At 44.3% G+C, this 12,811-nt stretch overlaps 1 protein-coding gene across 1 annotated transcript; it reads left to right on the top strand.

Annotated features, from left to right (window-relative positions):
• The first annotated feature begins 494 nt into the window (after positions 1 to 494).
• Positions 495 to 8,789, top strand: LOC106547693 (cystatin-2). Its single transcript, XM_014064930.2, has 3 exons — positions 495 to 809; positions 2,218 to 2,331; positions 8,456 to 8,789. The coding sequence occupies exons 1-3, from the start codon at positions 591 to 593 to the stop codon at positions 8,531 to 8,533; spliced, it is 411 nt and encodes a 136-aa protein (XP_013920405.2). The 5' UTR covers positions 495 to 590; the 3' UTR covers positions 8,534 to 8,789.
• The last annotated feature ends 4,022 nt before the right edge of the window (positions 8,790 to 12,811 follow it).

Raw genomic sequence — 12,811 nt, 5'->3', positions numbered from 1 at the left:
GTCCAGTTGCCTCCTGAAAAAGCACCTTTGAGACAACTTCTGTATTCGCACGTAAGCCTGAATGCATCTGTATTTGGGGTTTTACTTTGCAGCGATTGCAAGGTCGTAAAAAAAGTGTTTACCATCTGGTTACTGTATGGCTATTTAACTGATTGACCCGGCTATGTTGCCTCCCCTTCCCCCAGAAACAGACTCCTGCCGTTTCTCATCTCTCTTTATTGCTCTGCCAAAGATTGGAGGAGGGAGGGTTGCAAATCCCAAGGGAGCGTTTAATCTTTGGTTAGCCTGAAACTTTGGTTTCACGGGAGTTTAAAAAAAGCAGTTTTGAAACTGCAAATAATGATTAAGAGAACAGGAAGCTGGAAATATCACAAGATAAATGGGTGATTTATTTCCCCCCCCCTTGTAAGAAAGTAAGCATACCGCTTCATAACTCATAAACAAAACCCGAGCTGGGAGGCGGCGCCTTCCAGAGGAAAGAGCATCGCTTGTCTGGGGACGAGACTCCACCTCCTTCCCGTCTAGGGGAGTCTCCTATTAAAGCAACACGCAGGCTGCGAATAAACCAGGTCGCCGTTTGCGGAGGAAAGATGGACTTCTTGCGGGCGCTTTTGGTGTGTAGCGTACTCTTGCCCAGTTGCTTCTGCAACCAGGTGCCCGAGAGAAGGCTCCTCGGGGGACTGATGGATGTCTCCCCGGAGGAACCGGGCGCCAGCGCGGCCCTTCAATTTGCCATGAACGAATACAACCGAGGCAGCAATGATATGTACCATAACCGTGTATCCGAAGTGGTGCAAGCCCAAAAACAGGTAAGCGAATAATAGGCGAAGGCGCGATTCGGGGGGGGGGGGCGCTAAAAGGTTTTCCGGGCCTCCATAGAGCCCGTGAAATTAGCGACCGATGCCTGTATGCTGTTAATGAAAGGGGCGTCCTTATTTTTTTAATACCCCCCCCCCCGCTCACTCTGCAATTAGCATTTTAAGCCCAACAGAGTTCAGATGATCGTCTCTCCTTTGGAAGGGATTGGAGAGATTATTGCCGGGACAAACTCAGGTTTGTTACAGTAATTGGGAGAAGGGAGCATTCTTCTGCTTCTCTGGCAGGCAAAGATAGTGAGAATGTGGGCTGTTGTTGACTAAAGTGTCCTTGCTTTAATTGGGTCAAAGAGCGCCTCCCTTTTCCTTTCCATCAGTTTTGCAACTCCCAGCCCAGATAATGTTTTGTTTGCTGTCCCTGGGTATAATCCAATTGGTAGTTCTTTTGAAAATTTAACCTGGAAAGAAAAAACTCGCACAAGAGTTAAGTAAGAGTTACAAATGCTCTTATCCTTTTAACTTTGGAGTACGATATAGGCAATTCTCAGAACATTGTGTGTGTTTCATACACTTTCTTAATCGAAACTAGCACATTCCTGGGTATAATCCAATTGGTAGTTCTTTCGAAAATTTAAACTGGAAAGAAAAAACTCGCACAAGAGTTAAGTAAGAGTTACAAATGCTCTTATTATCCTTTTAACTTTTTGGAGTACGATATGGGCAATTCTCAGAACATTGTGTGTGTGTTTCATACACTTTCTTAATCGAAACTAGCACATTCCGTTGCTCGGCCTGCTGATTTGATTCATCGTAGAGTCAAACCTGATTGCCATGTTTACAGTTAGCTGGTATCATTAAAAGGAAGAAGTAGGCAAGGAGATATTTTGGGGAATATATGTATAGTATACCCCTCCCCTTACAAACAATGAAGTTAGATCCTAACTGGTTCTACATTAAGCAGGATTGAGCAGCTTCAAGTGACAAATATTGGGGGTGGAGAATGATGGTGTTGTGTTGGAGGAGAGAGCTGCCCAATTCCTAAGCTTGCTCTCTTGAATTAAGATCTAACAATCAATCAATCACTTTCAGCACAGATTAGGTGATGAACATCTAGAAAAGTATAGTAATACCACCAATTTCTGGTGCTTCCTTTGGGTGAATTAGATTCTCCAAGTGAGGGTCCTATGACATCTCTCCCCAAAAGAAACAATCACTCTTATTTGAAAGGGAAGTGCCCCTTGTTTCATACTTGTTTCCATAGGTAGCAATGGTTGACATTCTTGTAGTAAGGCCTATCATTTAATATCCTCTATAATCTTGGGCAGTCAGAATGCTAAATATTTTCAGACATGTATTGGGCAAGCACCGTAATGTTGCAAATTTCAACTTTTATATCCTGCAGATTGTCAGCGGAGTTAAGTATTACTTCACTGTTAAGATTGGACGTACCGTTTGCCGTAAGGGAGCATCTGACCTTGAAAATTGTGCATTTCACGACACACCTAAACTGGCACAGGTACGTGGCAGAAAAAAGGAGGAGGATGTTTTAAGGACTAAGCAGAATTAGACGAGATTGATCCCCATTCAACCTTTGATATGCAGTGGGGTGGTGTATAAGAAATAATATGTTAAACTGGAGGAAGGAAAACGAGTTTGCTTTCCCTTCCCCTTTTTAGAAGTTTGCAAAGAAGGCCAGACCACATAATATGGAGAACTGAAAGTGGTATCCCAGGATATTGTTATCTTCTTCGTTGTTAATTTTGCAATGAATAGAAGGCCTCCACATAAAAAAAAGATGTGGGCATAGCAATACTTGAATATATCACTGAGGTGAGAGTTAAATCCATTTCTGTATGACTCCAGGTTTTGTTCCTCTATCAACAGCCTTGCTGATGATCAACCTACTTTGCTCCACAATGGGGGATGCAAAGACAAAGCTCTTGACAGTCTGCATAATGTGATCCTGGGTTTTGTAACATCACTATAAATTCTAATGTGGTGATTGCTTTACATAGCTACTCAGTTCTCTGCTTGGACGTGGATAAAATCCCAAGACTTTTCTGTTACAAAACCTTTACTAAAATAAGAGCTGCATAACTTCCAAAAATATTAGGATAAAATACATAAGGTGACATTGGGAAACTCCCAGCCAAGCAAGGAGGAAGGATCAGTTTTGAGTCATTGCACAGACACACCCTCCCCCAAGTTCCATTGTTCCCCAGGGAGCATGAGCGTTCAGGGGAAATTCTTGTACAAAAGAGCACAAGATTATAAAGTAGTCAATGTTCACGTGTGGATCTGGTTCCTTTCACCTGACATTAATCTCCCCAGGTTGCTCATCCTCCCTTGGAAACTTAACAGATAAAAGTCTAATGTAATTTGGAGGGAAGGATCAGTCCTAAGCCTCTTTCTGGGCTCAAGGTTAACTCCCTGCTTGATCCCTCCTTCATGACTTGCTGGGAGTTTCCCAACAGATGAGTTTGTTTTAGCCTTCAGTAAATCTGTGAGATTGGGGGGGTCCAAACCCTATACATTTCCAAAGTGTCTGAAGTGCTTGTTTTTAATATGAAGTCTGTTAAAGAAAAATGCCTTCAGTAAGTGATTTCCTTCCCAGGTAGATGTTCACTAGGAATATTGTATCTGGCCTGCAGAAATCCTGATGGCCATTAGATGGGGGCAAAGGGAGGCCCAACTCAGCTATGGTAATCCTCAAGAGCGGAAGAGGGATTGTTTTCAATAGTTTAATAAGGGAAACAAAAGGCTATGTTACGGATTTACCCTAATCATTATGTAATTCGTTAAAAATATGTGGTGCTGATGTTAGTCATTACTAACTTGCACAGTAGATTTCAGTGACATTTTAATGCCCACTTAACCAGAGTCACAAGGAAAATCTTTGCATTAGACCAACGGTTTTGAGATCATCTTGTGTCCTTCTTCCATCCCATCTTAAAAAGACAGTTATGGAGGATTGTAAATATTGGATGATTGCTCCAACAAACTAGATTCTTTCAGCAACAATCAGATACAGCCAAAGGCAGCTGTGGATCTCTGTATTCAGAGTTTCTGTTCCATGTACAAAGAGTTCAGTGTTTTTGTTAGGGAGAAACGTTGCCATGCCAAAACTGCTTAAATTAGCTGCCTAGTTACTCAGAAGATTATAGCTAAATAAAGCACTTTAAAAAAAAAAAAACCTTTCCTTCCTTAAATAGTCACAAGATCTTATTCAGCAGTACAGCAACTACAACATTAATATTATTTCCTCTTTACTAAAGTAAGGCAGTTGCAACTAAGGGAGCTTTTGAGGATGTGAGTAATTTTAAATGGATGCTTTCTTTTCAGTTGACAATGAAGATATTGAAGTGGCAGATAGCTTCTGCCTTTACTGCTTCAACCATCAGCAGTAAAGGAATAAGTGGTCAAGAATTGCACTGCAGATTAGCACTTGGTAAAGCAGTCATGAAGGCCTTAGAAAAGATATCCCACGCCTTGACATTGTATTGTATTATATTGTATTTAATGGATTTATAGGCCACCCAATCCCGGAGGACTCCGGGCGGCTTATAGAAAGGAAGTAAATTATAAAAATAAAAAATAAAAAGTTAAAACACAAAAGAGACAGATTAAAACCTCATCATGCACCCAATCTGGTCGGAGCTGGGCCTCAGTCATGAGGTCAACAGCCCCAGGCCTGCCGGAATAGCCAGGTTTTGATAGCCTTTCGGAAGGCCATGAGAGTGGGTAGGGTCGGTTCCACCACAAAACCGTGCCCGACTAAACCGCGTCGCTGACGTCATCAACAGGGCGACAACAGCGCGGAGACAGAAGCACGCTGTAAACCCTAAACCTAAAATTAATCCCTAACCCTTAACCTAACTCTAAACCTAACCCTAAACCTAACCCTAAACCTAATCCTAACCCTTAACCTAACCCTAACCCTAACCCTTAACCTAACTCTAAACCTAACTCTAAACCTAACCCTTAACCTAACCCTAAACCTAATCCTAACCCTTAACCTAACCCTAACCCTTAACCTAACCCTTAACCTAACCCTAAACCTAACCTTAACCTAACCCTAAACCTAACCCTTAACCTAACCCTAACCCTAACCCTTACCTTAAGATGAATCGGCTTGCTTTCAAAGCGCTATTTAAAGCGCCCTTCTTTCTCCGCGCTGGCTGTTGTCGCTCTGTTGATGACGTCAGCGACGCGGTTTAATCGGGCACGGTTTAGTCGAGCACGGTTTTGACAGGTCACGGGTAGGGTCCCGATCTCGGGGGGTAGTTCGTTCCATAGGATCGGAGCGGCTACAGAGACGGCCCTCCTCCGGGGAGCCGCCAACCGACATTGCCTGGCTGACGGCACCTGAAGGAGGCCCACCCTGTGCGATCTTATCGGCCGTTGGGAGGACATGACTGTACAGATAGTCCTTATTGGCAATTGCTTATATTCACTTACTGTTGAAAGTTATGATGGTGCTGAAAAAATAACTTTATGACTAATGCCAGAATATGCAACCTTTGCAGTGTCCGTCAGTCACGTGATTGCCATTATAGTCAGTGCCTGTTGTCCTGTGCCTGATTTGTTTCCTTTTCCTTCCCTGCAGAGTGGAGAAATAGGAGGTTACAAGAGTGTAAGATGGCACACAATAAGGAATATGCATTGGAAGGAACGTGGTGGTGCTGGCAGCCCTGAAGTGCCCACCAGTGCACTATGCAATCAAACCAATGTATTCCCCATTGTATGTCTGCTTAGTCTCTTGTAATCCTTGCCCAAAGTGCCTAGAAAGTGCTTTCTGCAAGGGGAAATAAATAAAAACCCTTTTTGTGGGCAATTTTCTGTGTGTGGCAGAATAGAGGAAGGAATTACAAGAAATCAGGAGGTACGCAATGGGCAATGCACCAGGCTATTTGGGTAGCAGGCTCATAGTGCCACTACGTTCCTTTTGATGTGTGTTCACCATTAGAGCCAAGGTGGCGCAGTGGTTAAATGCAGCACTGCAGGCTACATCTCACCGGCTCAAGGTTGACTCAGCCTTCCATCCTTCCGAGGTGGGTAAAATGAGGACCCAGATTGTTGTTGGGGGCAATATGCTGACTCTGTAAACCGCTTAGAGAGGGCTGAAAGCCCTATGAAGCGGTATATAAGTCTAACTGCTATTGCTATTGCTATTATTCTCTTATAAGGAGCCAAGGTGGCGCAGTGGTTAAATGCAGCACTGCAGGCTGACTGCTAGATCAGCAGTTCAGCGGTTCAAATCTCACCGGCTCAGGGTTGACTCAGCCTTCCATCCTTCCGAGGTGGGTAAAATGAGGACCCGGATTGTTGTTGGGGGCAATATGCTGACTCTGTAAACTGCTTAGAGAGGCCTGAAAGGCCTATGAAGCGGTATATAAGTCTACTGTTATTATTATTATATTATTATAATCCTTCCCTCTCCAATGAATGTAAATAAAAACAATTCCCTTATTATTGCTAATTATCCCAGTCCAAGAGAGAGCATTTCGAAGGGCAAGGGAGGGAGTGGGCACAGTCATCATCAACCATTTCACTTAGCGATAAAGCTGCTGGTCCCAATTCTGGTTGCTATACTTTTACCTGTAGAGATCAGACTATTGCAAGCAATGGTATTCCCTGTGGCACTTTATGGAAGGAAAAGTTGGACTTGGAGCAAGATAGGAAAAGTGTTGTGGCCCAGCGGGAGCCGTTGGAGCTGCCACCAGACTCCGACAGCGAGGGGCCCTATGAGTTGGCTCTGGAGGATGTGGAGGACCCTGGACAGGGTTCCGACTCCGAGCAGGGCGCAGAGAGGCTGGTTGCCCACCAGAAGGCGCCTGAGCCTTGGACCAGTGGGGAGGAGACAAGGGAGAGAGAACCGGACGCCAGTAGTGAGTTGTTCCTGGATGCCCAGCACTGAAGAGCTACTAGACGTCAGGAACAGTTGTGCAGTTACAGGAGGTGATTGCACTCAGCTGGTGGTCATTAGGCTCCTATCCAGACTATAAAAGGACTGATTGTGCACACGCCCTTTTGCAGGAGTCAACATATGCACTAAAGTGGGAGAACTTTTGGGGCTAGCTTGGCAGGCTGGATTGCTGCCAAGGTTAGTCTGTGCTGGATTGCTGCCATGTCTTGTCTGTGCTGGATTGCTGCCAAGGGCCTATCTGTCTGTTAATAAAGTCCTTGAAGTATCTTTGTCTGGGCGTGCCTTGGTGTAGGACGAAGGGGGTCAGAACACAACCTCACATTGAACTTTTCTACTGGGAATATATGGAGGCCATTCATTTCTATGGCAGATATTTAGAATTACTTTTATTAGACAGTTTCCCACTTGCCAGGATGAGTGGTTTTCACAAAAAGCTCATCAGCGTTTGCTGTGGGTATTTGACATTTTTTTAGATATACGTGTTTTAAAATAAAGATAATTAAACATACTACTTTTAATATGAAATTTCAAAATGAGAAAAAGTTATTCAAAATATATATCAGGGATAGAACAGCTCAGAGTTGACGTTGCTTTTCTTGACCAGCTGCCCCAAAGTATTAATTCATAGTTAATGATTGATGACAAGAAAAGATTTGACAATCAGCTGCTGTGAGTCAACTGTAGTTTTGACACTTTTTCTGTATTGCATGATCATTACCATGGTTAATTTTCTCCCACTCCACTCACATATCCATAATTTTGGAGGTGTTGATAAAGTCCAACATGCACATATAGTCAAGAGCATGTGTATTTTTAATAGGTCGCAATCAAAGTAAGGTCATTGTTCTCACCCCCCTTGTCCTACACCAAAGCACGCCAAGACAAAGATACTGCAAGGATTTATTGACACACAGACAGGACGTTGGCAGCAAGCCAGCACAGACAAAACGTTGCCAGCAATCCAGCACAGTCCAGACGTTGCCAGCAATCCAGCACAGACTAACCTTGGCAGCAATCCAGCCTGCCAAGCTAGCCCCAAGAGTTCTCCAGCTCAAGTGAATTATGTTGACTTCTGCAAAAGGGCGTGTGCACAATCATTCCTTTTATAGTCTTGAGAGGAGCCTAATTACCACCAGCTGAGCGCAATTATCTCCTGTAACTGCGTAACTGTTCCTTACGCCTATTAGCTCTTCGGTGCCGGGCATCCAGGAACAACGCCCTTGGCTCCTCCCCACTGCTCCAATGCATGACTTCAGGATCACACTCCCTTGTCTCCTCCTCACTGGTCCAAGGCTCAGGTGCCTCCTGTTGGCCAACCAGCCTCTCTGCGCCCTGCTTGGAGTCGGAACCCTGTCCAGAGTCCTTCACATCCTCCAGAGCCGACTCATAGGGCCCCTCGCTGTCGGAGTCTGGTGGCAGCTCCAACGGCGCCTCCTGGGGCACAACAGGTCATATTGTGAGAATCCTGCAAGTTTAAGATGAAAATGTAGAAAGCAGGGGAAAAGCCTTCCCTACATAGGTTTTTGTTCCAATTCTCAAATTGACTGAAATCAGGTTGATTTAGAGTAATCATACATTCAGGTGCTCTGTGAGGTCAAATTTACCTTATCATACTTTATTATATGGCTATAATATTGCCTGTTAATTACAATTACCAGTTATGAAATGTGATATGAAATACTTCATGTTTTTTCTTTCTTTCTCCTGTTTGCAGACAATGACTTGCACTTTTGAGATTTACAACGTTCCTTGGAGAAACATGATCCGCCTGACAAAAAGCAGCTGCACCTAAAAAATTCTGGTTTCCTACAAGTTAGCTTTCTACTATTCTGATCCTATGTCTCTAGTTAAAACGAGTAACAATCCAGACACATTTTCAAGTTAGAATTGTGCCACTAATTCAAGCAACACCTCTGAGTTCCTAAAGCAAGTAATTTCCTGTAATTTTCCTTCTAGAATACTTTATAACCATGTCATCTCATTTTGCAAGCATGGATTGTGTCATAGCAGAGAAAAATCACATTAAAGGTTTTCTTGTCAAATGTTAAGATTTTTATAGATGTGTATTCTCTTTAATATTCATTACAAAGACTTAGCCATTAGAGACAGATGAAGTCTAAATTTGGGCTGCCTATATATTTCACTGGATAGAGGACTCTTGATCTAAAAGGCACAAACTATCTGATGGCACACTCTATGTGTACATGGGAATGGTGTTCATGGGTAACGGTCTGAGGTTCTTCCCCCACAAAGTACTGTCCACCTATATTTGAATCAGCAGAAGATTACTGGCATGGCATTTCCTTTCTCATTGTCACTCCTTATCCTCCTCCTATTGCCTTTCCTCCCAGTCGCTGCCTAATGTATCACCTAATACATTAGATCAGTGGTTCCCAAACTTGGCAACTTTAAGACTTGTGGACTTCAACTCCCAGGATTCTCCAGCCAGCTCTCCTGGCTGGAGAACTCTGGGAGTTGAAGTCCACAAGTCTTAAAAGTTGCCAAGTTTGGGAACCACTGCATTAGATGAACTGTGGGGGCGCAGTGGTTAGAGTGAAGTATTGCAGGCTACTTCTGCTGGCTGCTGGCAATTTGGCAGTTCAAATCTCACCAGGCTCAAGGTCGACTCAGCCTTCCATCCTTCCGAGGTGGGTAAAATGAGGACCCAGATTTTTTTGGGGTGTGTGTGTGTGTGCAATATGCTGACTTTGTAAACCACTTAGGGCTATAAAGCACTGTAAAGTGGTATATAAATCTAAGTATTATTGCTGATTTCCCTCTGTTGTGCTAAGGTTTGGGAACAAGAGGGAAGCTCTATTTTTAACCCCAGTTAAAACACCCAGTTAAACCTGTTAAACACCAGTTAAACACCCACTTAAACCTGTTTCAGCCCTGGACTTAAAGGTGAATGGCTTCAAGAAGACAACTGGAATTTTCCTTTTATTTTATCTCCTCCCCTCCCTTGGGGTAGGGAGGGGAATTGAACTTGGATCTCCCCTTGTCCTAGTTCAGTGGTCCACACTGAACTCTTTTAATACTAATGGCCTTGTCTTTAATCTGCCTGGTTTTTCAGTTCGTTAAATGTATTATTCCAGTCACAGAGTCTTTTGGCAGTCAAACAACAAATTGGAATTACTGAAGTAATTAAAAGTCTGCTTAAAGTTAGTATTTTTAAAGCATTCAAAATATTGTAGAAACTCAATCCTCTCAATTCAGAAGGGAGTGCATTTCCTGCAGAGAAGGTGTGGCCCCGGATTATGTCAACAAGAAAGTTGGGGGTGGGTGGGGGGAATCATGTAAAGTCTCTTAGGTACTCCGGATCCAAGCCTTATAGAACTTGAAAACACTTCATATTTGACAGAAATAATTCTGCAATCATGAGTGAGTCACTCTTGAGTTTTCTCAAACACTAAGCTGGCTGTACTAATCCTACAATTTTTGAGGCTAGCTGCAAAACACTTCTCCACATACAACACATTCTTCTCTTTTACAAGTCAGTGACCCACACTTAGTAAGACCTGTAGTGGAGAAAATAAACCTTAACAAACAAAATGGAGATTGCATCCTTTTCTTCCTTGTCTTTAGAAATGACTAGGATCAAACCCAATTCATCTCCCTGCCTAATCTCATTAGACCTAAACTCACCACCACCACCACCACCTCGCTCCATACGAAGACCCCCTGCAATCCCAAAGAATAGAAGCCTCTCTACCAGCTCACAGTTCACTCCATCGGCATCTCTAAGAAGGGCATCGCAATAAAACTCATTGCAGATACACTGACAAGGACCTGCCTAGCAATCATCTAAACTAGCCAGCCATCAGATCACTAGGATTTCCTGTTTTGTAGCCCTCAATTTCTATAAAAAATCTTTGCTTTCCTGTGGTGTGAGGTTCCTCTTTATTTGTTGCAATAAAGCTTGGTTCTCCCCAGTGGTGTAATCCTCTGTCAGATGGAATCTACACTTTGTGTACTGCTAAAACTTGTCGTGACCTTCAACTGGGCAAAACTGCGTCGCAGATCATCCTATTTTGAACCACAATATCTCAAATGCTTTGACTTACAGGTGGTGTCCAAAATCTGGAACATATGATTCCCGAGGGAATAAAATTTGGTAAAGTTGTGGCTGCTTCAATGCTCCTGGACTTCTGCTCTACTTGTGTGATCTTCATTTTCAACATTCTGTGACTTTCCCAGCCAGTCTCACAATCCCTTGTAACTCCCCCACCCCTCCCCGCAGCCACTTATTTGCCTACTGAGAAGGGGAGAGGAAAGGAATAGCAATAGCAATAGCAGTTAGACTTATATACCGCTTCATAGGGCTTTCAGCCCTCTCTAAGCGGTTTACAGAGTCAGCATATCGCCCCCACAGTCTGGGTCCTCATTTCACCCACCTCGGAAGGATGGAAGGCTGAGTCAACCTTGAGCCGGTGAGATTAGAACCGTTGAACTGCAGATAACAGTCAGCTGAAGTGGCCTGCAATACTGCACCCTAACCACTGCGCCACCTCGGCTCTATAGGAAGGAAGGAAGGGAGAAAAGAGGAAAGAATATAATGTGCCTTTCTTGGCCCACATTGACCCATGCAACACTTCTTGGGCACCTCCATTAACCCTTCCCAACCCATGCCATCACCACCTTGGTATGCCTTCTCTGATCCATGTGCACCTCTTGTGCACCCCAATGGACGTTTCCTCAACCATGCTGTCCCCACAAACTATCTCAGACCTGCATAGCACCTCTTTCACACTCCCAAACACTCCCAGGTACTCTTTCTTTCCAAGCTGCATCCCCTATGTGCCTTTCCTAAGTCATGGAATCTCTCAAGCAGCCCTGCAATCCCCATGCACTCTTCGTGAGCTGTGCTGCCCACCAATGCACCCTACCTGACCCACATGGCGTCTCACCTCCCCGGGCCCTCCACACACCCTCCTTGACCCAGCCCCCCCCCCCACATGTCCTGCCCTACCCATGCAGCATCTCCCCATAACCACCACTTGAGAGACCGCCTTCTGGCGGTTACCTCCCACAGACCCATTCGATCCCACAGATTAGGCCTCCTCCGTATTCCATCTGCCGGCCAATGTCGGCTGGCGACTACTCGGAGGAGGGCCTTCTCTGTAGCTGCTCCGGCCCTTTGGAACGAGCTCCCCGTGGAGATTCGGACCCTCTCCACCCTTCAGGCCTTCCGGATGGCCGTGAAGACCTGGCTGTCCCAGCAAGCCTGGGGTTGAGTCCCCCCCCCCCACTACTCGAATTTGCTGTGTCTGTTGTGCTTTTAAGTTGTTTGTATTGTCTGATTGTTTCTGTCTTACTTTTTGTAATTTCCCCTCCCTTGGCTTTTGTTCAGCCGCCCTGAGTCCCTTCGGGGAATAGGGCGGCCTACAAATTGAATAAACTCCAACTCCAACTCCACCAAGTACCCTTGACCTACACTATCTTCTGCATGCTTTCCCAACCTGCACTCTTACACCTACTCTTCCTGACCCACATCACTCACCTGTATGCCCTTCTTAACCTGCATGGCATCTTTTGGATACACCTGTGCACCTGTTCCAGACCCATGCAGCACCCATGTGCACCCCGATGAATAATTCCTGACCCACAGTGGGAAGGGGGAGGGAGAGAGTTCTGATGCTCTCTACCAGCTTCCTACAAGGGAAGAAATTGGAAGTTGCTTCCCCTTGCCTGCATTTTTTGTCAGGCTCATTCTGTTTCTCTAGATAAAGAAATATCTCTGAAATGATGGCAATGGGTCATGGGTTAGTAGTCCTTAAGAACAACCTACAGAGCAGAATGTTCAAAATAAAGCATTCAAAGTGAAAAAGATAAAATCATGCTATCAGCAATGTGCGAGTTTTGCAAGAACGACCTTTGAAATAAGTTAACTCGGGATCCATGTCGTCCACTACAAGTTGAACATTAAATACTTCAGGCCATCCATCCCCTTGTATTTCTTAAGTCTGGAGGTTAACATCTCACGTACAACTATTTTAAGGCTATTTTCTTCCACGATAATACAAATAATCTACATTGGATTTTTTTTAGTGATTTTAATCTTCAGTTGCTG

This window comes from Thamnophis sirtalis, unplaced genomic scaffold (genome assembly GCF_051295495.1).
Source record: "Thamnophis sirtalis isolate CommonGarterSnake01/CBP01778 unplaced genomic scaffold, rThaSir2_p1.2 scaffold_8, whole genome shotgun sequence".
Classification (NCBI taxonomy): domain Eukaryota; kingdom Metazoa; phylum Chordata; class Lepidosauria; order Squamata; family Natricidae; genus Thamnophis; species Thamnophis sirtalis.
The sequence above is the reverse complement of the archived record's forward strand: the minus strand, read 5'-3'. Positions and strand labels throughout refer to the sequence as shown.

Excerpts from the sequence above, each read along its gene's own strand:
- LOC106547693 (XM_014064930.2), top strand. The coding sequence starts at position 591 with ATGGACTTCTTGCGGGCGCTTTTGGTGTGTAGCGTACTCTTGCCCAGT. Across the intron at positions 810-2,217 it reads TGGTGCAAGCCCAAAAACAG|ATTGTCAGCGGAGTTAAGTA; the intron begins GTAAGCGAATAA and ends TATATCCTGCAG. Across the intron at positions 2,332-8,455 it reads ACACACCTAAACTGGCACAG|ACAATGACTTGCACTTTTGA; the intron begins GTACGTGGCAGA and ends TCCTGTTTGCAG.